The 23923-nt window shown below is 36.9% G+C and overlaps 1 protein-coding gene across 2 annotated transcripts in view; it reads left to right on the forward strand.

The window, feature by feature from the left end:
* STK3 (serine/threonine kinase 3) overlaps positions 1-23923 on the forward strand; it is a 173351-nt gene that overhangs the window by 15770 nt on the left and 133658 nt on the right. For both annotated transcript variants that reach the window (XR_013339874.1, XM_021529418.2), the window contains exons 5-6: positions 9856-10020; positions 10447-10614. Coding sequence is in view for 1 of the 2 variants with exons in the window: in XM_021529418.2 (XP_021385093.1) it covers positions 9856-10020; positions 10447-10614 (333 nt within the window). In the remaining variant the exon portion in view is untranslated. The remainder of the gene's footprint in view (positions 1-9855; positions 10021-10446; positions 10615-23923) is intronic.

Below are 23923 nucleotides of genomic sequence, written 5' to 3' on the forward strand. Positions count from 1 at the left end.
AAGCCAAGTTTCATTACGGTCTTCCATGTATATTTTATTTTACAATAAAAGAGTCTTTAAAATTTAGATGGGCTTATTGCTATATATTTTTGTGGTGAGGAAGTGGATGAAATGTAGAAAGGCTTCAGGTAAAAGAAAGGCTGCTGTTTTGATTTTGGACATTTATTTTAGAGATGGTAATGAAGGAGGTGAACAGTGTGCCACTGGTTGGGAATAAGTAAGTGATAATTTTAATTTGAAAGAGACCTCTGGAAGTCAGCTAGGTGAATCTACTTTTCCAAGGAAGGAACTCCAGTTAGTGTTTAGGACCTTGTTCAGATCAGTTTAACAATCTGAAAAGTGGGAGACTCAACAGTCTCTTTCTTCAGCCCTGTTAACTTTTATTTCTTCTTGAATGCTCAGTGAGGATTGTTTTGGCTTGTTTTAGCTCCTCTAGTCCAGTTCTAGCTGGACTCTCCAGTTTGTTAGCCTTTCTTTTATAGCAGCCTGGAACAGGGCACTGTGTTCCAGATCTGTGTTCACAAATGCTAAGTAGAGGGGGATATTTGCTTGACCTGACTGTGCTTTCCCAATGAAGGCCAGTCTATGGTTAGGGTGTATTGCTGATGTTGCTGACTGATGTTCAGCTTGTCTTCTGGAGCCACCCAGAACCTTTTCTGGTGGAATTTCCCTGCCACACGGGATTCTCAGTGCATACTGGTCATGGCATGGGATGGTTCTCTCCTGGTGTGGGACTCTGCCGTTGTTGAACTACTGTATTTGTTTTTGTGAAGCTAATTCTTCCAGCTTGTTGAGATCCCTCTACATGGCAGCCCTGCCCTATCTGTTTCTGTATTGGCAGCTTCCACCGTGTTTCATGTCATCCACAAACCATGATGGGTTGTGTTCTTGGTCATTATTCAGGTTGTTGATCAAGATGTTGGGAGTATTCACCCTATGATCAGTCTGAGAACATTGCTTATAGCTGGCTCTTGGTTACATTTTGAACCACTGCTGAGCCTGGCAGTCCAGCTGATTGTTCTGCCACATCTTCTCCGTGATTCCCCAGATTTACTTAAAAGCATGTATTGGAGACTGCCAACAGCCTTGGTAAAGTCAAACAAAATGACATCCTTAGCTTTCTCTTCATCCTCATAGGAAAGTGACCAGGTTAATTTAGCATCGTTTCCTTCTGGTCAACTTATGCTGGCTGTTTTCAGTCATGTTTTATTGTTTATGTGTCTAAAAATTAACTTCTCTGTGGATTCACCCCATAATGTCCTGGGGCCTGAGAATGAGCTAATCAGCCTGTAGTACCTCCAGTCCTTCTTGCCCATTTTGAAGATGATGGTATTGTAGGGGATACCCTGATTGCTAAAACCTTTTAAAGTTGATGAGAGATAACATTGAGTTGACGTAAGCCAGCTCCTTGGCACCTTTGGATATATCTTACCAGTTCTCATGGACTTGTATTTGTCCAATTTACTAGAATAATTCCTAACTTTTTCCATTTTGCTACTAGGCAGAGATAATTGAGTCAGAGAAACCCTACTAAAGAGTTAGGCAAGGAACATGTTTGGGAGATTTCTGCATAGCTTGTCAACAGATTGACCACTCAACACAAAATCTTTCTGTGTTTATTTTTAATTTTCTTTATTTTTCCTTCATATAGACCATACAATCTTCTTCCTGTCCTCTGTTTTGCTGTCCAGATTTAAGTCCACCCTATTCTTGGCCTTTGTAATTCAGCTCTTTATTATCAAGGCAGTGCTTCTTTATTTTTGTTTAGTAATCTGTTTCTGTGCTTTGCTGCCTTATTTTTTACACTTCAGCTCAGTTATGAGTTCTTAGTTTGCTCAAGATGGCCTCCTGCTGTGTTTACTTACCTTGCCTGCCAGGAAAGACTGTTTTCATATTTCTAGGAGGTTGCCCTTTATGCTCAACCAGCTCTTTGTTGGCTTGTAAGATTGTGCAAGGTCACTCTTGGTGATGCTGTCAGACCCGGTGGGGATGGTATGAGAGGTGTGTAGTTTGTGAGCCACGTCATCTATGCATGAATATGTTCCCTACCATGGAAAAGTTGGTTTTGAACAGTGACAACTCAGATAGGTGCTTCCTGTTAGAAAGGCATACAGTTACATTGTTTTAGTGGACCTGTGTTAAGGTCTTCCAGTGTAGCTCTTGACCTTATTCTTGTCAGAAGAGGACTTTGCACAACAAAACTAACTACATTGGTGCTGATCACAGCTGTGTGTAGACATGCCAAAGCACTGAATCATAGTTAAAATCTGAATTTAGTACAGTGCTGAAGAGGTTCTGTACTTTTCTGCTTTACTTCTAAGGTTGTGCTCAACATCTTGTTCAGTACTTTATAGATATCTTACAGGAAGCTGGAACTTGGTAATGAAGGGATGAAGAGTCCGACTTCCATATTCTGGTCAGTTCTTGATCTGTGTCTATGTATTAATGTTAGCTAATGTTAAGCATGAGATTTCCTGAAATAGTTTTTCCTATGAGCTAGATATGTTTTAGATAATTTTATGCTGCTGTTAGGCTGTAATAATTTTCAAATTCCATATAGAAGAGTGATGTGTTAGCACTATCTTTGATTACCCAGTACAAAAATGCTAATTTAAAGGAAAAATATGATGAGGATTTTGCATATTATATTCAAGAAATATTATGAAAGTTGTGTTACTGGGATTATATAGTGAAAAACAAATCTTAAAAAATACTAACACTGATCATCACCTGTACAGTGAATATTTGTTGTTATATTTATTGCAACATATTTTCTGTATGATTTTATATGCAGCTTGGGTCTTATGCTGGTGAGTTCTTACTCTATCCATTACTGTAATATTGAGGTGTCTCCTTAGATAATATAGGATTAAGTGAAGATTACCTGGCAGATTTAGACCAAACCTTGTTGTCCTAAATAATGCCATGATTTGGTACTTTACTCCAAGACAGAGGCTGTGATTTTCTTTGAAGAGCACTATCTTTACTCATAGCATACTGATCTGCTTAGAAAAAGAAGTCTAGTTACCCTGAAAGGGAGGCTCAAGGAAAACAATTTTACATAGTGAGAATTAAAATCTAAGATTGGCTTCGGGCTAGAACTGTAACTTTAACAACTCTTTCTCTCTCTGAAGATTTTTGCCTAATTCCTAAGTTAGATGTCAAATACTACAAATAGGAAGGGTATTGTGGGAACTGTCATCTCTTCTTCCCTACTTGTTTGCCCATCTCTCCTGCATCTTGGGTTTTTTGTTAGTCCAGCCTTGTCTTCCTGTAAATGAAGAATAGGAGAGGTGTTGTGATGATGATAGGATGTGAAATGTTCGAGCTTCATAGCTTCTGGTGGAAGAATGGCTCCTTTATTTGCCATGAGAGTGGACCTACCCGATGTGTTCAACCTAATCAGAGTGTTTAGATGCAGTAATCCGATACTTCCTGGAAGCATCAAATTTAATGTGCATGTATTAGTGTAAAAGGAGCAGCTGGGAATTGACTTAGTTAAAACAATTCAGCTGACCCAGACCCCCTTAGAGGGGCCTCAGGAAGGAGAATATGTGCAAGAGAACCTGTGGATGAGTTGTCCCAACAGCTGCATGGATTTGTTGGTGTGTGATGGACTGGATAAATGCACCCCTCAGTCCCTCTTGTGTGTGGCATCCACAGCCAGTTAGATATAAATATCTGAACTAGATGTCTATTACAGTCTCCTAATAGATGTGGAACACTAGAGTTTGCTGCTTTGCTCCAGATTTGAATTTTTAAGATTGGCTTCATGTCTAATGTATTTTATGTAGGCTGTAGAGTTGCTTATCTTTATCATTCACGTTCTTTTTAATATATAATCTGGTTTTGTGGTGGCATGTGGTTTTGATGGTGAAGGATTGGAAGCTGCTCCATGGCTGACTCTTATTTAGAAGGTAGTGCCAACCTGTCAAAGGGACAGTATACAGGATTAGAGCTAGCCAAAGATACCAAACAGATAAATGTTCCACAAGGTTTTAAGTGAAGATCTTGATGTGAACAGAAATTAGAAACTAAGCAGAAAGATTATGACTAAAATTATACTAAGGTGCAAAGTATAGAGCTGTGCTGATGAAAGAATGATGCTGTGCATGTAAAAGCTCAGAATAAATTAGACCAACTTTTTTACAGAAAAATACTGCCCATATAGATTGATCAGGAATAGAATAGTGTAAGAACCATACATATAGATCAGGATAGCAACATTGACTGGAACGTAATTTTATATTTATATGAAATAGTTTTGTTTCTTTTAATTGTTTTGTGTGGTGATTATCAATGGCATTGCATGTATGTCAATATCAAACTACTTCTAGAACTAGAGTATTGGATATAGTTGTGTGCTGTGACAAAACATGTAATGGTCTGGTTCTGTACTTAGATGTTTGTATGCTACCTATATAGCGACTTTTAACCATGCTTATGAGGACAGATTCTGATTTAAAGAAGGGAGGAGACGTAATTAGGAAACATTTTGATGTGGATTTTAAGAGTTTATTTGAGGTTTTGTGAATAAATGTTTGTTGGAGCTTTGGATCTGTTTTTATATATTTTGGTCCCTTATTACTTCCAACAATTGGTAGGCTAAAGAAGTGTGTCTGCCTGCATTTATTTCCCCAAATTCCATCAGATTTGCTTTAGTTGGTATGTCAGCTAGTCTCCATGATGTAAAGAAGAACTGAGTGTTATTTTTTGTCACATAAAAAAAAAAAAAAAATCAGTATTTCTCCTCCTCTGGACATGTTCTCATCCTTTACCCTCATTCTTCAGCTGTGGGGCCCAGAGCAGCACACAGAGCTCAAGGTGAGGCCACACCAAGGCTGCACAGCAGGGCAGTCACCTCTGTGACTGGCTGGTGAGGCTGAGTTGCATGCAGCCCAGGAAGGAGTTTGTCCTCTGGGCTGCCAGGGTGCATTGCTGGCTCCTACTGAGCCTGCTGCTGGCCAGCACACACAGATCCCTTTCTGCAGGGCTGCTCGTCCCTGTGTTACTCCATCCTAGATGTAGAATCTGTCATTCAGGCTTTTTCAGTTTCATCCTGTTCATCATTGCCCAGTGCTCCTCCATTCTGTCCAAATCCCTCTTCAAGTCTTTTCGTTCAAACAGCACCTCCCACTTTGGTATCCTCAGTGAACTTTACTAATGATGCCTTCAATTCCTGCATCCAGATTATTGATAAAAGTAGTGAACAAAACTGGCCCTAGAATTGAGGATACATCACTGGTGACAGGTCACTGGCCAGATGTGGCCCCATTTGCTACAACCCTTTGAGCGCTGCCCTTCAGCCTGCAGCTCACTGTGTATTCACTCATCTTGCAGAAGGATGCCATGAGGAGCAGCATCATAAGCCTTACTTAACTGAAAACCAGTACCCACTACTTTTTATTCACTATAGCTGTGTGACCTTATCATAGAAAGGTATCAAATTAAACGGACTTTCTCTTTGTGAACCCATGTTGACAATGTCTGATGATCTCATTGTTCTTTCAAAGCCTTTCAGTAGTACCTAGTATGCTCTCTATGATGCTCAGTTTTGTAGAAACTGAGATTAGACTAACAGATACATTGATTCCTGCATCTTCAATCATGCCCTTTTTCTAAACTGGAATAACACTGCATAGCTTTCAGTTAGCAGGTACCTCAGCCACTAATTTTTCAAGAACTAAAGCTAGTGATCTTACCTCCTTAGGAACACATACTTGCCTTTTGTTCAGACAGTTAACTAACTTACTTATTCCTTAGTAGTGATATATTTTGGAATTAATTTATTTTGGGGTGATATCCAAACTTTAAATATAGACAAGTCAGCTAAAACAACACCCATGATTTATTCAAATTGGTGTAAAAAGCACTGAATTTTCTTGTATGGACTAAACTATTGAGTGGTTGATGTTGGAATGGACCTCTGGAAGTCATCTGGCTCAACCAGCCTGCTAAAGAAAGGCCATCTAGAGTTGACTGCCCAGGGCCATTTCTGCATGGTTTCCAAGGAGGGAGACCCCACAACTTACCTGGGTAATCTGTTCCAGTGCTTAGTCACACTCACAGTAAAAAGTGAGCTGTTTAGAGGGAACCTCCTGTGTTTCAGAGTGTGTCCATTGCCTCTGTTCCTGTCACTGGGCACCACTGAAAAGAGCCTGTCTTCATCCTCTTTGGACCTTCCCTTCAGTTATTTGCATACATTAAAAAAAATTCCCCATGAGCTTTATCTTCTCCAGGCTGAACAGTCCCAGCTGTCTCAGTCTCTCCTCCTGGGAGAGATGTTCCAGTCCCGTGATCATCTTTGTGGCCCTTTGTTAACTCTCTGGTGTGTCCATGTGTCTTACACTGACAAGCCCAGAGCTGGACCCAGCACTCCAGGTGTGGCATTAGCTGTGTGGAGCAGAAGGGAAGGATCACTCATCTTCCTGCACCTCCTGGCAATGTTATCTCATGCAGCCCAGGATACCATTTGCTTTTTGGCAGGCAGTGTACGAAATACTTAACTACCATTAATGTGTGCAAAAACATCTGCACAAGATGGTTCTGGTCTACGGGAACAACATAATGGAACTTTTAAAACAATGCTTAGTGTTGAGGGAAGAATGAGATGTATATATGGTTCAGCTGCTATACTGCATTGTTAAACAGTGTTTCTGGGTTTAGAAGTGTACATGTGGCAAACTTTGTAGTTTATCTGCTTTCACTGTTATGGATAGATGGTATGTGTTCTGTAAAAAGTTTAAATGGCACAAAAGTAATGAAATTAATGATTTTGAAATATTTTTAAAATACTTTTTTTGTGGTGATTGCATGGTAATGTTCAATATGGCAGTGCATTATTTTCTGAAAAGGTAATTTTGTCTAGATAAGGTGAGTGTACTTTCTTTCCTTCTTGTGTAAGGCTGGAAATTCATTGCATTCTTCTAAATAATATTAGGTATTAAAGCCATACATTTTGTCTGAGTATTATTGTGCACATACTTGGCCATGTTCAGCAACAATATAAGCAGGAGTGATTTTTAGTGAATGCATCATGTTATATGGATGATGATTATATGAAGCACAAGTGGGTCAATCTAGGGTGTCTGGAGCTGGGATCAATGTTTCTTGGAACAGCGTAAATCTATTCTTCCTTCTTTTTTCCTGTGCTTTCCTGTTACTGCTGTTTATGATAAACATGACTTGTGCTTTCTGCCTCCTTCTTAGAGGTGATATTCACTTCTCTGGGCTTTTTTGACCACTCTGTGCATTCGGATGTGTAAATGCTTTGTTCTTTTGTAGTATTTAGCCATGGTAGAGCTTTTATTTTGTTGAGGGTCCCCAGATAGCACATCATGCTGCAGTACTCCAGGATTCTTTTTCAGTTTGCTGGATTCTCACTCCATAGTTCATTTGCAGCTTTTGGTTCCAGTCTTCTGTTAGCCTCTCCTTTTGAGAACTGAACTTTGCCATGCAGCTACAAAACCACCTCTTGATCTAAAGCTGATGATTCGAAGATCTCCGTGTGGTTAATTTTTCAAGAACTAAAGCTAGAGGTTTACCTCCTTAGAAGCACAACATACTGAGGAGATATCTCTGCTGTGTCCTCTAAGCACCATTTTCATAATACTTCTTTCCAGATGAAAGTGGGAGGGAAGATGTTACACATTTGTCAATGTTCAGGGTAATTTTCTGTTGCATGTTCAGAATTTGCTGCGTGGAAGGCTTTGGAGATTCAGGATTGTATCATTTCTGAAATTGGGTGGGTTTGGCAAAGTCTGGGCAGAAAGTGTTACACTTAGCATGTCTTACACCATTCAAAATAGAGTGTTTAATAGCCAGGGTTTAAATTGCCTGAAGTGTGAGTCTTAGGGATTCACCATAGAATTTTTAGCTCACATAATGAGGATTGTGTCTTTCTCCAAATATCCTTTTGACCATACTTAAGTTTATCTTACAGTTGATTTAAAGTCCCTTCTTGCTTGACTCCAGATCAGGTAGATGGTTTTAATCCCATGGCACAGGGATGCCAGGAAAGTTGTTTTATTTGAGCTGTGTATAACAGGGTTTTCAGTTATTCTGGCATGCAGTCCTTTGAAGCAGCATAGCAGTCAGCATAAAGTAGCACAAATAAAGGCTTTGAGCAGTATGCTGCTGAATAGAAACACTGAAAAATCTCAGAGATAAATGGTGGGCAAGGAATGCATAATGCACAGCAGAGGCAGTAACTGCTTGGCTTGGAGCTAATATGCCACCATCAATTTCATCCTCTGCTTGCATAGGAAAAGGTTTATAAAAGTCTCTGGAACTCCTGAGGTGTATTGACACATGTACTTTTTTGAAAGCAATGCCAGTTTGAGCAGCAGCTACTTTGCTTTGTCCTTCTTTATTATGCCATGAGAAGAATTCAGGAGCTGTTTTGTTGGAAAAATAATTTGGCAGACAGGTTTGTTTTCAACTAGGATCTGTCTGTTACAGTTGTTCAGTGGAAGAGGGGCTGAGACACCGTGTGAATTACTGCTGTAGGTTACAGGGATAGGAGAAACAGAAAACAGAAACAGCTCGGGACTGTTGTTTAAATAAATGTATGTGTAACTGTGCCCTTGGGCTCCACACCTAGGTTTTGTGAGAGATAGAAGCTGCAACAGGGAAGTGGTTCTGTTTTTTAAATAATTAAAACTTGTGAGCAGCCCAGGTGCTGATAATCTTGCTGACTAATAATTTTATTTCATTTTTATTGATTCATTCTTTTTGCTTAGAGTGATCGTGAGTGGGTTTTTTGTTTCTTATGGGCTTTTGGTGGTGGTTGTTTTTTGGAGGGAGGTGTGGATGTCTACCAACACTTTCAGAACTGAAACTGGAAGGAATTGCTACTGCTTAATTTATTTTCTGTGTAGGATTGGAAAAGTAGAGGGAAGAGGCGAAAAATGCAACCCAGCATTGTAGCCAAATGAGAGTATTCATCCTCACTTTTCCAGTTTCTTGCATTTCTGAGAATGTGTGAAGTTCATTTTAGTTCTTATATTGAATCATCAGTGTACGGTAATTAACTGACATTTCAGTTGTATGGATAGTTTCTTTGTATTTTCTTGAGCATCACATGGAATGAATTATATATGCATGTTTTTTGCTTTTATTCAAGAACAAATGCTAATGAAAACCTGAAAAGTGTTCCAAAGGGGGTCTAGTACCTGAAAAAGAGACTTGCTGTTTCTCTGATAATATTTGTTCAGGAGCATATGTGTTCTTATTGTGTTGATCTAAGGTGATGAGGATTAACAACTGCTAACTGACTACTCAAGAGTTTGTGTTATTTATGAAGCAAATAAGAAAAAAATGTAGGAATGTTTTCACTGTGTTGTGTTTTCTTTGATAATTAAATGTATGTCAGCTTTTTGCCAGTCGACTTGCAATTTATTGTAGCATTTGTAATGGCATGTGACTCTGTGCTATATTAGAGTTAAGAGAAGTATTTCAGCCTGCCAAGGCTACACAACATATTTTTTTTTCTGTAGTTGGCATTTAATAATTTATTTTTTATTCATTTTTTCAGCTTTGAAATGGAAGTTTTTCTGGCCTGCTAAAAAAAAAAACAACAAGAAAATCAAGCATTGTGCTCTTTATAATAATCACTATCAAATTATCATGATTTAAATCAGTCAAATATATGGACCTTATGTGTATACCTGAAAGTAGTTTTTATGTTTTCTTGCAGCTAACAGAAGATGAAATTGCCTGCTAAAAAAAAAACAAACAAGAAAATCAAGCATTGTGCTCTTTATAATAATCACTATCAAATTATCATTATTTAAATCAGTCAAATATATGGACCTTATGTGTATACCTGAAAGTAGTTTTTATGTTTTCTTGCAGCTAACAGAAGATGAAATTGCAACTATTTTGAAATCTACTCTTAAAGGACTTGAATACTTGCACTTTATGAGAAAAATACATAGAGATATAAAAGCTGGAAACATCCTTCTTAACACCGAGGGACATGCAAAATTAGCTGATTTTGGTGTGGCTGGCCAGTTAACAGTAAGTAACTGTGGAAAGAAAATTTTAAAATGCTGCAGTGCTCCCAGATTTGTTCTTTCACTTCTGTCTTCTGCCTTGAATTTTGTGTCTGAGCAGTATCATTGCCACTAGTGGTAGTGACAGAACTAACATTCTTCATCAATCTGAGTATTTCGTGTGCTGCAGGGCTATTTAGTTTTTAGTTGTTTGTTTTTTTAACCCAGTGTATCAAGTACCTGATGATCCTTTTAAATTTTAGGTTGAGGTTTATGATTAATGTCACCTCTTTGGCCACTGTAGGCTGATGGGCTGAATCTGTTTGGTATTAATTTGAAGTCACTACTATTTGACCTTTGGTGGATAATTTAACTTTTAAATATAGAATTGATATAAAAATAATCTGAAAAAAAGATCTATGGTTTAATTGCATAAATAATATAATTACAGGATACAATGGCAAAACGTAATACTGTTATAGGAACTCCGTTTTGGATGGCTCCTGAAGTCATACAAGAGATTGGCTATAACTGTGTGGCAGACATCTGGTCCCTTGGTATAACTTCAATAGAAATGGCTGAAGGAAAGCCCCCATATGCTGATATTCACCCAATGAGGGTAAGTATGTTGGTGGCATTTTTTGTTTGTTGTATTATAGAAAAGAACCCTCAAACCCACAAAACATTCAAAACCCCTGATACTGGAATCATAAATCTGTACGTTTATGAATAGAGATTTTAATGCTAACAATTTTTACTTTCTGTGTTGCTTCCTCTTGACTCCAGTTTGCCTGTGTTTTAACATGTTTCTGTAAGGTTTCAGAATGCCTGTACCTCTATTTGAGAGGGAGCTGCAGCAGGAAGCTCTTAATTGGCTTTGGGGTGATATATAGAATCTGTTTCATACTGCACTTGGAGATTTGCATCACCAAGAATCAGTCTGCTTTTGAAAGGCAGTTTTGAAATAAAGGTGACCTAAAGAAGAATTCAGAACTGTCCTATGGGAGCAGTGCTAATATTATTATTATTAGTTACACCTGACAGCTTTTATTTATTAATGACTCCTAAGGTCTCTTACTGAGTTTGTTTAGTTTTTGCAAAATAAACTGTAAATAGAATTAGTTGCTTTATGAGGAGTAGCAGTTACAAGGGAATTACTTGGAGAAGTTAATGGAGAACAATGTTTATGTAGGGATAACTTGATGCTGTTAGTCATGCTGCTGTTATTTTGTAATGAACTATAGAATAGCTATCCTGATTGCAATGAGCATCAATAAACGCTCAATTCTTAAATTGTTTAAAATCCATTTTGAAATAAGGAGGCACTTTATGTTGCTTAAAGCATATCTTTTTCCAGAAGAATCTTAGCAATTTGCAGCAAAATTGTCATGCATACTAAATTATTTTATTCCATTTTCTTTTGCTGATCCCTCATGTATCAGAATCTTAATATAAAGAAACCACCACTATAGAAGAAGGTACCGTTCATATACAATTACTGTAAGGTGATGCACATCTGAATTCAAGTGTATTTAGTGCTATTTTTGTTTGTGGGGTTCTTGATTTTTGGTTGTGTGTGCTCTTTGGAGGAGAGATGTTTCCTGGAATTTCTGCTAAAGTTAGTGAGTGATTTTCATTTAAACATTTCATAGTTTTGGAAGCAAGGTTTAATCATTCTCCTGCACCATATGTTTTTTTCCATGTAATTAACTGTTTTAAAATTACAATTCAAACTAAAAATACTCAGGTGAAAGCTGAGAACAAACTAAGTATCTCTGAAGCTGGATTTTGATGAGAATTTAAGATGAAATAACCTCTGAAAATATTTTGAAGAATGATTGATGACAAATTAACTACACTTGATCATGCTGGGATTTTTGGTTATACTTCTAACAAAAATGCCTTAATTACATCTGAGTAACATCACTATATGTAGTTGCACCAGCTGTTGAAAGGTGAGGACTACATTATCAGAGAGGTTTTTTATGTGCATGACAATAACTGCTTATAAATCAAAGGTCATTGTGTTTGAATGCTTGTGGCTCTGTTTAATTCTCGCAATCAAGTGAATGCTATCAAAGGCCAATGTAATCTAACACAATTCTGGATTACATACAACATGTGTTCTTGTTAATAAATTACGTTATGGTTTTTAAGGGCTTGTATGTAGCTAGTACTCTTTTGTATATTTGATACCTCTAGTTTTTCTTAATTTTTATTAGTGAGTTGTTACAGTGGTTAACAAGAAATACACAGATTTAAGTTGCAATAGTTTTTCTGGTGTCATATGATACAGCTTCACAAGACTTTTGGCCATATGTAGATGCTTTGTTTTAGTTATGACACAGAATTGATACAGGCAAGCATGAAAGCTTGGGCAAATTTTCATTGCTTTTCCTAGATGTTGCTGGAGTTCTGTGGTATTTATGTAAGGCACAATTTTGTTGCCTGGGAATGCATAGTGAAATTACCATGCACACTGTTTTGCTGTAGGCTGGTTGGCACTGCCACAAAGGTAATGCACTGCCAGTAGGCCATTTCCTTGTCAACTGCATTTACAGCTTAATAGAAATATTACATGACTTCTTTAAACAAGTGTTTTGGCAGAGAGGAAATAGCAGATTCCATGCAAACAAGCATAGCTTCCTCTGCTTAGCCACACTGACTACTCCAAAGAGTTGTACTAGTTTCAGCTGGGAAAGAAGTAGTGGGGGGTGCAAAATGGAATTTCAGGTGGGAGGGGGGGAAGAAGAAACAGTTTTTTTCTGGTTAAGTATTTCAGTCATAGTGTATTTGGGTGTGTCATCCATGCTATTTCACACAGAATGACTAGGTTGGAAGAGACCTTCAAGATCAAGGCCAACCCAACCCTAAAACCTCAACTAAACCATGGCACCGAGTGCCACATCCAGTCTTTTTTTAAACACATCCAGGGATGGTGACTCCACCACCTCCCCAGGCGCACCATTCCAGTACTTTATCACCCTTTCTGTAAAAACTTTTTCCTAATATCCAACCAATATTTTCCTTGGCACAGCTTAAGACTTATTTCACAAGTTTCCTGCTTCAAAGTTGAGTTCAAAAGGAGCTGTAGTTGTCACACTTGGTTTGAAGCTCAAAGGTCAAGAGCAGTTGCCAGCTCAGTAGTTTTAATGCTTTATTCACCTAAGAATTATGGACTGTCTCACATACTCTATGTCAGAGTGTTTTTCTGCCTTTTGCTAATGATGAAAAGTAAAACTTCTGTATTTTTTGTGTTTCTTTTAAAAGAAGGAGTATTTTCAAATAGTTATAAAGGAGGGAAAAACAGAGATGTCCTCACGGTTGCCCTAAAACATGGTGATACCGCCACTAAGCAATTTGCTGATTAAAAAAAATCACTCAAACCCAGGTAATTTAACCCATCTAGCATGGCTAAAAACATGCTGATTGCAGTAGACTGTGCAGCACCCAGGGTTAATGTGGGTAACAGTGTCTGCATCTGCCTTTGATTGCTGTGCTGTGATGAGCAGTTAGCAATTTACAGTGGAGCTAATTAAAGGGGACTTCATTGTGGTTCTAGGTCAAGACTCAATCTCTTCCTCTGAAGCTGCAGTGATGTTTTAACAGCTGAATTTCCATGTCCCCATTGACTACAGCATATATGCTGTCCTGTAGTGATAAAATATTTATGTCTTGTCCCAGACAAAACTTAATTCAAACCATTAACTGTTTTGTTCAGTCACTCCTCTGCATGTAATATCGTTAGTATTTCTAAATTCACTATTTTTAACCTGTGATGAGAGCACAAAGAATGGACTGTTTTACTGTAGCAGTTGTGATTTCTGTCTTTTTAAAAACTGGTAACATGCTTGTGAGATATCCTCTGTCTTTGCTAATTAAACCATGATCTCAAATTGCCATGTAAGAGTTGTTTTTGGTGGAACATCCTTTAAGCTGCACAGTTTTCATATGAGCCTTCTGCTGCTGGTATTTGGCTTTAATAACAAGTAGATTAATAACACTTCATCGTAAAGCTAGTCTTTAAACTTAAGCATGGCTCTTTTTGAGGTCCTTCTCTAGGCCACCCTTACTAAAATTTTTCATGCAATGATGTGATCAGTTATTCCTGAAAGGCTGAGATTTTTGTGATCAATTTAAGTGTGGACTGCTGCTGTTAGAGACATGCTGTCCATAGCTGGAAATTCCTGACCTTTCTGTTAAGCAAACACTAACATTTTGTGGCCTCACATGGATTTGGATAAGCAGCGGATGTTCTGAAAAGTTAATGTGATAGAAAACCTCTTAGAACTGGGCCAGAGAAGTCGTAGGAGTGTGTAGTGGACAGAGGAAATAGACTGAGGGGAGTTACTGCTTTTGAGCCTTTTAGACCAACTATAGAATGATAACGTGTGTTTTATAAAATTTCCTCGTCTTTGCAAGGCAAACAGTTACTGACAGGTTGGTGTGCTTCAAATAAATGCTGGTAGCTCTTACAAAAGAGAAGGAAATAAAAAAACAAAAAAATCCCAAATGCGTTTCTTTCATGCTTATCGAGCAGCTGCAGTAATTTACATTGTTGCGGCATGGAAGAAGCTGGTGCTAGATGTGTTTTTCAACACTTCACAGTATTGGTCTTTGTTTCTTTATGCTGAAGTTTGTTGGAAATGGACATGTGGGCATCATATGTTCTGCAGTGAATTGGAGGAAACCAATTTGAACTGCTTCCATTTGCCTTAAGTTCAATCATGATATTTATTTTTCCATGGCACTTACCCAGATTATCCATGCCTCCTGCTTAGCCTGTGTCATTTCCATCCTGGACTAATCTGTTTGTAATAACCTTTTATTTCTGATGTATCTTATAACAAACTACAATTTCCCGGTTTTTTATTCTCGACATATTGCATTAAAACTGAGGATTGAAGTGAGAATTATTGCTCTGTAGTGTTCTAAGAAAACAAGAGGTGTCATGTGGAGTATGGCAGTCAGACAGGGACCAGTTTTCCAGCCATTAAGAAGACACTTTTCTGTATGCCTTTTGTGCCAGAAATTGAGGAGAGGAATAAAGAAAAAACACTTCTGTCTTTCTGTATAGTCACTCTTGCATTTTTTCTCTCCAACACATGGTGTTATCTCATTGGTTTCTGTTCTTTCCTTTAAGAGTTCACGTATCTTATCTCAGCATTACTGCTTTTAAATTAGACTAGGTTTGTAAAACTATATGGTTTTCTTTTTTTAGTGCTTTTGCTTATCTTTGGAAAAGACTTTGAATTAACTGCTAAAAGTCCTTTACCTTTTAAGAACTTTCTATGAGACATTGTTAATTTGTAACTTGATGTCTTCTTGCCTGCTGTGTCAAGGTAGAGTGAGCTAATATTTAAAGAGTTTAAAATATGGATATTTGATCGTATGTTACTGTTCATTATTTTACTACTCTTCACAATCTTGTGGAAGAATGGCAGTGGGCTGTGATGGTTTAAGGTGTAAGTAACGTGTTTGCTGTGGGGACCCTAAGGCACTGATGTGATATGGCTGTGACAGCAGAGGAATTGGAGGAGCATGTCTTCTGTTGCAGGGTTTTCAAAGAGCTGTTGTAAGACCTTTGGCCCTCTCTAGGCTTTAAATGGAATTTTTGTATTTGCTTTATACAGACCTAAATGCAGGTGATGGGTGCAGAGGGGTGGTATTCCTGCCTGTTTCCATGCATTTTCAGCATCCATTTCTGCTGGAGTGAGTGTTTAGGTGGTCCCATGATAAGCTGGATCAGAAAACTAACTAAGTAACAAGAAGTAGCTTTCAATGGTACTATTAACAGGGTATTCCAACTAGGTGGGGACAAAAATGTGTGGGTGAGACTGGTAGAAGAAATAGGTCATCTGTTTTTGTGCATCAGCCAAGTTGATTTAGGTAGCTGAAAAAGAGTCTCAGCTGGTCATCTGTAAATTTAAATGCTTGTCCTAAGGGACAATCTGGCATTTTTGTAGCTGTCCTAATTGTCCTTTGAAGCTTCTTCTGGTTGGGCATATTGATAAAATTAGATAGGAATCTAGACCACCCTTTCATGGCTGAGTGTTGCCCTGCAAAGCCTTCCTCTTTCACCTCATTCCCTTCTTCCATCTTTAAATGCTATTGCTGTGATGCAGCCAAACTTCATGGGGGAAAGCTTTGAGTGGTCTTCCAATGTGCATGCAGCTGAAAGCAAGTCTTGATTCATAATATATTTGCCTCTGGTACCCAAAATTTAAAGTAGGTGTTATAACTTTATTCAAGAAAAAAAAAAAAAGCACTGTTAATACCAGACTGTATTTGTCTAACAGAAGATAAAGTATCTTCTCTGTAGAGACTGAGGGAAAAAAATTAGTTTCAAAGGAATTACTTTCCACATAAATCACCGTGAGAAATACAAGTCCATATTCTAATGGGATATAGAACATTTTTTCCTTGAATGAGTAGTAGTAGTATGTCGTTCAGATCAGTTGCAGCTCTGCTAATACCAGTATTGATCTGTATCTTTGGTAGTTTTCATTTTTTGTTCAACAGGTTTTCAGGATTGAACTTTAAGGAAGTGTGACTTACTTAAGGTTATTAACAAAAGAAAGCTTTAAATTTTAATTAAATATGCTGCTGATTCAAATTGGTAAACAACCTGTCCACCTGCTCTGATCAAAATGTGAATAATTGCTGTGCAGGAATTGTTGTATGAATTGAAAACCAAAACAGATGAGGCAATACATTAAAAAAAAAAAGGTGCTAAATGCTTTTTCATTCAAGATTTATTTTATTTGTCAAAATAAGTCTATTCACTTATTTTGCTTGTCAAAATAAATGTATTTACTTACTTATTTTAAATGAATGGTCTATTTTTATAGTGCATGAGCAGACCTCTTTGCCTGAACTGCTGATGGTGTGGTAATTGCTGAGGTGCAGACCACGTCCTGATATCCTGTTCATGATATGACTCCTTTCAACAAAGCTTCTGGAATAAGATGATAATTGGGCAAATTAAAATGAGTGATTGTGTACATTTTAATTGTGCATGTTTTCATTGTTTGTAACCAAATACCTGAGGTCTTACCTAAATGAAATATTTGCATAGAGTTTGCTAAAATCTTAATACCTAGATAACAGATCTATTGATTACCAGGAGAATTGCTGTAATTGTAACAACAATTGGACTTGATAGCTTATTTCATCAGCTATTACTCTTTAATTGGGTGTATGAAAGCATGTTTTTGATGAGTTGTATGTACCTTAATGCGAGGAGATACATTTCTAAATTTTAAAGTAATACAATTAAAGCAACTGTTAACTATTACAATAATGGCATTTTTACAAGATAAAAAGGAAAGCTTTTAGATACTTTTGTCAGCTTGACATTACTTTTCATTGTGGTTGAGTTATTTTTAGTAGTGAATTGAAAACTAAATAAAAGGCAAATTGTGGTCCCGCAGAAAAATAATGTTCTGTCAAAGTTTCACTTGTGGCTTTTGGGCAAGCTGCTCATAGAGGTGCAGAGATCCTGCTCTGGAGATTTTTTAAAATTCTTTTTCAAAGTGTGTATGGTTCTCCAAACTAAAAGCTACAGTTTATTATTTTAGTTAAAATATGTTTGGTGTTCATTTATATATTTAAGGTGATTTCAAGTGCTTTCTTCTTTAACTTCTTACTCTTTGTGGAAATGCTAGTCACAGATACAGACATAGTACACTTTGAACATAACTTCTTTTTTAGTATGTAATGCTTGCAGGATTAATGCAGCCAGTGAATTTCCAAAGGATTTAATTTGCTTATTTGTTTGTGATCAGCCTGTACCTGATGTAGAGGTGAAGGGGAAAAATTCTCATGACTGAGGAAGTCAACCTAGGGAAGTGCTTTAGGGGTATAGTCTAGTTTCTTGTGATACAGAAATATAATTTCTTTCAGTTTTCCAGTGTGCCTAGCATAGAATTTTAATGAAAATCCCTGTGGCATGGCTTAGTCAAAATATATAAATGGACTAAAAAGAACTGGTGAGTTGTCTTCAGACACTGAAGATGAGTTTAGAGGTATCTGGTTGCAAAACATATGAAATACACATGTGATATTTTATTTATTTCCTTAAATTGCAATCAACAGTTCATTGCTTGACTTTACAGGACTCAGTGATGTGTATGGAGGCTCCTAGGGAATGATGTGCCAGCATGGCAGCATCCAGTTTCCAAAACTGGACAGCTTGCCATGTAAGGGGATAGTATGTTTAACATCAGCCCATTTTTTGTGAAAGAGAGGTTTGTAATACCACAGTGAAAGCAAGATAGGAAGAATACCATTTGTTCTCTGGCAAAACTTACTGAACATAAAAGGTTTCTCCCTAACAGCCCAAGGAAATTTTCAAAAAGGTTCTGCCACATGACTTCCCGAACAAAGGATCGACACATCTCTCTGGTTTATTGAACTCTTTAATGATATGATATTAGCATTGATTTGCTGTGAAAAGACTAGATTACTTGAGGTGCACTCAGTGATTAAATTTGGAGGATGATAGCATCCTATTCCTGTTCATGTTAAAGCTTTTTCAAAAGTCTATAATCTGATGTGTGTAATTATTGTCTTCCTGTAGATATTTTTTTATTTACCCTCCTTTTTTCTTGCATCTCTCTATCTTGCTTTTCCAGTGAAGAGATGGTTTGAAAGTTCATGTAACAAAATGGTTGCAATATAAATAAAGTGCAATTAGAGTAGTTGCAGAATGTAGCATACATGTTTGACTGTGGTTTAGAGAATGCATTGTCACTCCTTCACATCACTAGAATTTTCTTTATATCACTAGAAATTTTGGAAGTAGAATAAATGTTTATTACTGTTAAAAGCATAAATTCCTTACATTTTAAAATCATGTCGGGTTTGCTGGTGCAAATGTGTGCAAAAAGGAAATGTTAATCTGTCATGTGTAATAAAGTAGCAGAAGTGGAGAATATTTGAAATTTGTACTGGAACTGGAGTTTAACTTTAATTAAATGGAAAACATTTACTGCATGCTTCTAAATGAAGGTTTAATTAAAATTAAATTAGTGCATCTTTTTAGACTTACCCCTGAATAGGAAATTTGAGACATGCTTCAGTTGATGGTTGGTTTTCTCTGACTTTGATTAATCACTTTCAAAGTAAGTGGAGGATCAGTATAGTAATTTCATAATTACACACAAGTGAGTTAACTTGAAACTTTTAACTAAAATAACTGTAAAGGGAGTTTGATCTTGGTTAGTTTCATGCTGTGCATCTTCTGTGAGTGATTCAGATTCTTAGCAGTGCTAGTCTGAAAAAGGGACCCATACCATGATGCTACCTATTTATTTACAAGGTGCTTTGGTGGTAAATGGTGGACCTGGCAAAATTATTTTTCTAAGATGTTGGAACAGTAAACAGAGGTTGAATGAACCCATGAAATTAATGGAAATATTCTTGATGACTTGAGTGAGCAGTGGTTCAAGCCCCAGAACCTGTAAGCATTGCTAAAAATTATTTGCTAGAACTGTTAATGAGGGTAAAGCCCAGAAGGTGTTTGGCAGAGGTAGCATGGAACAGGATGACAGTATCCACTGTGGCTGAGCTGGCTGCTTTCTCCTGGGCAAATACTAAGAGCAAACAGGCAAACAGCTTTTTACCAAAAAGCTTATTCAGAAGTTTTAAATAGCTGTAGATTTGCTCATTTGTGATGTTAGTAATACTGTAAACATAGATCAGAATGCAAAGCAAAATTATCTTGCTAATTGAAGATCTCAGGAAAATTTTATTTGAAATAGGCAATCTGTCTCAAGAAAATTTTATTTAAAATAGTCAATCTGTAGTAAACCATCAGGATTCATTAAATCTAAAATTACAATTTTAACATGACAAGACTTTTTTATTAATGACCTTTACAGCCATTGTTATTTAAATAAAAACCCAACTTTCCATCATTTGTATGTGTCATTGTATGCTGAATTTATTCACTTTCTGTTTTACCTGCACTGTGGATGTGGAAAATAATTCAACAAGGTGTTTGTGCACAGACTTAGGAGAATTAATTTTATTAGCAATTCTGTAACACCTTCTAGGATATTGTCAAGTATACCACTTTTAAGTGAAGAGCTATACGTATTAGCTACAAATATATTTCAATTTCTTTTTATTATTATCTTTCAAGTTCTAGGGTTAGCACTAAATATGCAAGGTTAATTTTTTATTCAGTCTGGCAATTAGCTTCATTAAAGAGGAGGGAATCTGTACATTGCTTTTAGTTGAAATGTCTGTTTGAATATTTTGTATACAACTAATGTCTTTTTAAGCCAAGAAAGAACTCAATAAACAATTTTAAGACATTTTTGGAAACTTGTATTAATGTTTATTCATTGAAGTTAATTGTATGTTCACTTTTTCTTAAATATGTTTTCTGTCAGTATAACTAGTTGACCTGGAGTAAGTGTGTTAGAGACTTGACTGCTGTATAGCCAAATTCTTAGCACATTATTAAAAGTTTTAAAAGCAGAAGTGTATTTACTTGAATTTTAGCTATAGTGATATTTGATTTTTTTTTAATATTTGGGAGAAAACCGCAATCAAATTAGGAGGAAAATATTAAGCTTCTGTTGCTACTTAACGGAAGATTTTTGTGTGCTTTGAGCCTATACTGGTTGTTTACTTCATAAAGAATCTAAAAAATTGCTTAGATTTGGAGGCGGATAAAATTTGGAATGAAGAAAGCTTATTAAGACTGCATGTACCCTGTTTCTGTCATGGTATTATATTGCCTTAAAATGTACACTAGGTAATTTTTAAAGAGGATGATGCATATTTAATGAAGAAATTTATTTATTTAAAAGGAAGGGTTGCCAATCAGTCTAAATTTGCTTCAGTTAAAACTTGATGGTCTAAAGACAACTTATAATCCTTTTCTTGTTATAAAGTATTGTCAAATTTGTAGTAGTATCAGTTAAGTTTATGGAAACTTTGTTTTAAGGTGGTTTAAAATAGAAGTAAATCTTTAATTTGTATTTGATGGCACCTGTTTTCATTTTGTTTCCCTGGCAACACCAGTGGTATCAAAAATTACCCGTAGACCACCCTGGTTTTAGAGAAGAATGAAATCAGCCTGGCTCAGCTTTTGATTTTACTGACTAAATACTTAGACAAAGCTTTAATACACAGTTAGTACTTTGCAAACTAATTCAAATGATTTGGGTATACAATTTGTGATATTTTTTTAAATTAGAATTTTCTGTACTAATGCCAGTTTGTATTTTTCTGCTGTTTTTAAAATGCACTGAATACAGGAATTCTTTTTGATACACTGTCTCAAAAAGTGTGTTTGAAAGCTATAATAAATACCTGCAGAAAAGTAGAGTAAAAATTCATAGTTTTTAGATAACGCAATCTGTCTGCTTTTAAAGCTGTATGGATCCAAGGTTTTCTTCCAGATGTAAATTGTCATTGTTTGCATTCCCATGGGAAACAAAGGCGACATGAGCGTTACCTCCAGATTCTACTTTTGTCTGTGCTTCTTTACTGTGTCTGAGAATTCACCTTATGAAAATTACATATATGGCCATCCAAATGCCACAAATCTTAATACATTATGAGTTTGTGTTTCAGAAACACAAACATGGACATAATTCTTCCAAATACTGCTTATCATTACCTTCTTGCCTGAAAAGCTCTGCCTTACTGACAGAAGCCTTGTCTGCTGTGAGGATCTCCTGCTCTGAGCTCTATGCTGTACTGTTGGTGATCAAAGAAAGGAAAAAGTGTTCTGGTGGAGCAATTCAGATTTATAGTGATAGTTACAGGAACACTGGACAGTCTGAGAAGTTTAAGGTGTCTTACATTTTCCATTCTCCCCCAGAAACTTAAACCTATTTTGGAAGATAATGAAGTAATCTGTTCCCAGAAAAGTGTACCTCTGATGGAGTTCATGGGTACCTGTGGTGCAGTACTTCCCAGTGTCCTGGTGCTGGGACTGTAGGCATTAAAGATGACAGCCTGGTATTTCCTCTACTGCTGCTCCTTTTCTCATGCTGTGAAAACGTAAAACAGGTAGCATCAGCCAGCGCAAGATTTGTTGGCAAACTGACATGCATGTGTTCAAACAATCATCTGTTTCAAGTGGGACATTTCTTTGAGAAATGTAATAATCATGAACTCTAACCTGGACAGAGGGCACGTCTGCACTGGGAAGGTACATCCAGACACAAGTGAACTTAGCCTGTACTATCTCCCTTTCACTTTTCTCCAGGAGTGCCTCTGGAGCAACTGTGTGCATACTGTAAATGTCTTGCTTTTTGTTTGTTTCTCTGAATAATACAACTAATTTGTGCAAGCTGTGTTTTTTGATATTTAGAAGTAGCTAGCATTTGATTCTTGGTGGTGAAAATGAGCATATGCAAGTTCTTAATTTGTAAAACATGCTGTTGTTAAACAGTCAGAATAATTAAATTATTTAGAGAAATTGGCACAAAGTTTCTTAGAACTTGATCCTTCTGGCAGTTGTGTGAATTGTCATGTATAAATCGTGACTGTGGAGCAACTAGTTGCACTGCCACTTGCTTGGTGTGAAAATATGTGGAGTGTGCAGTAGCTGGAAGGTTCTTTTTAGTCTGGAAATACTATGGCAAGCTGATGGTGCTTGAAAAAGGTCTTACTGCTGTAGGGTGAATAGTAGGACAGGTTAAAAGCTAGAGGACATGTCTGTCTGGATGGATGTTGAAAAGCTGGGGGTGTTCCCTCTGACAGCTGTGCTGGCCAAGGGCAGGATGTGAGGTGGCTCCAGCTCAGGAGCAGTGCACTGCCCCAATGTGCCTCTGTACCCCAAATAATGTACCCAGTCTCCGAGCTTGTTTCCATGTTTACCTCTTGTAGTGTGAAAGATACCTTCTGTTTCAGGCTGTAATTCATATCCTTTAGTACAGAATTCATTCACAGTGCCTGGACTGAGTGTGGACACAGAAGTGCATTTCACCAAGCAGCTAAAGCATATGCTACAGGATTTCTGCTGCTGGCTTGTTGACTTTTTGCATGTTCTGGTTAGATTAAGATTCAGTTCTGCATTAAGTTAGCTGATGCAAAATTTAACCTATTAATTTTTTTAAACTAACTTTAACTGCAGGAGAACAGTGTATTCTGTGGTGTTTCTGATCTAGCATTATGATTCCTAAAGCTGCTTTAGAATTGTCTGGACAGAACTTTGATAAAAATCAACTAGACTAACATGCCAATTATATAAGAGTTTGTTCTTGACCCCTTAGTACTTACAGATGAAGTCAGTGAGTATAATGTTCATTTTCTTAAGCCATTAAGTCATATATGTCTTCCAGGTATTGTTTCATGCACTGAGCATGTTCTTTTCCTATTGCTTTTTAATAATCTGGTTAGGATGTTACCTTGATTCCTTACCAGTATTCAGAAAATAAAATCATTGTTGGTTCAGCTTTCTTTCACACCTGAAGGGAACTTCTTTCCTATAAATTAACCTTTAATGTTAACAGAAGAAGGTGAATCCTGAACATCATAATTACATTTGTTACACATTTAATTAATGGCAGTTATCAGAAGACACATGGTGAGTAGAAGGAGACTGCCAAACCTGGCATTGACACAGAAACTTTTTTTTTGCTTTTTGTAACACAACCTTGATCAAAAGATGTTCTTGATGCATGTTGCTAAAATAAATAATTTTTGCAATTCAGAATTTCAGCAGTTGACAAGTCTCCACCTTTATTTATTTAATTGACAGTTATATTTATAAAAATAGCCTCTCAGAGTGACTTTAAAGGCAGTAAACTGCATTACTAGGGGCTGAGACATCAAATCTGGAGCTAAAAACAGGCACTGAAAAGATCTTGCTTTCTGTTTAAATTTGAGAATTCTTACCTAGGCTCTGCTACTGTAGTGTACACACAGGAAGATTTGACTTCTTCATTATTCCCTTCCCT

Source organism: Lonchura striata, chromosome 1 (genome assembly GCF_046129695.1).
Source record: "Lonchura striata isolate bLonStr1 chromosome 1, bLonStr1.mat, whole genome shotgun sequence".
In the NCBI taxonomy this organism is placed as follows: Eukaryota; Metazoa; Chordata; class Aves; order Passeriformes; family Estrildidae; genus Lonchura; species Lonchura striata.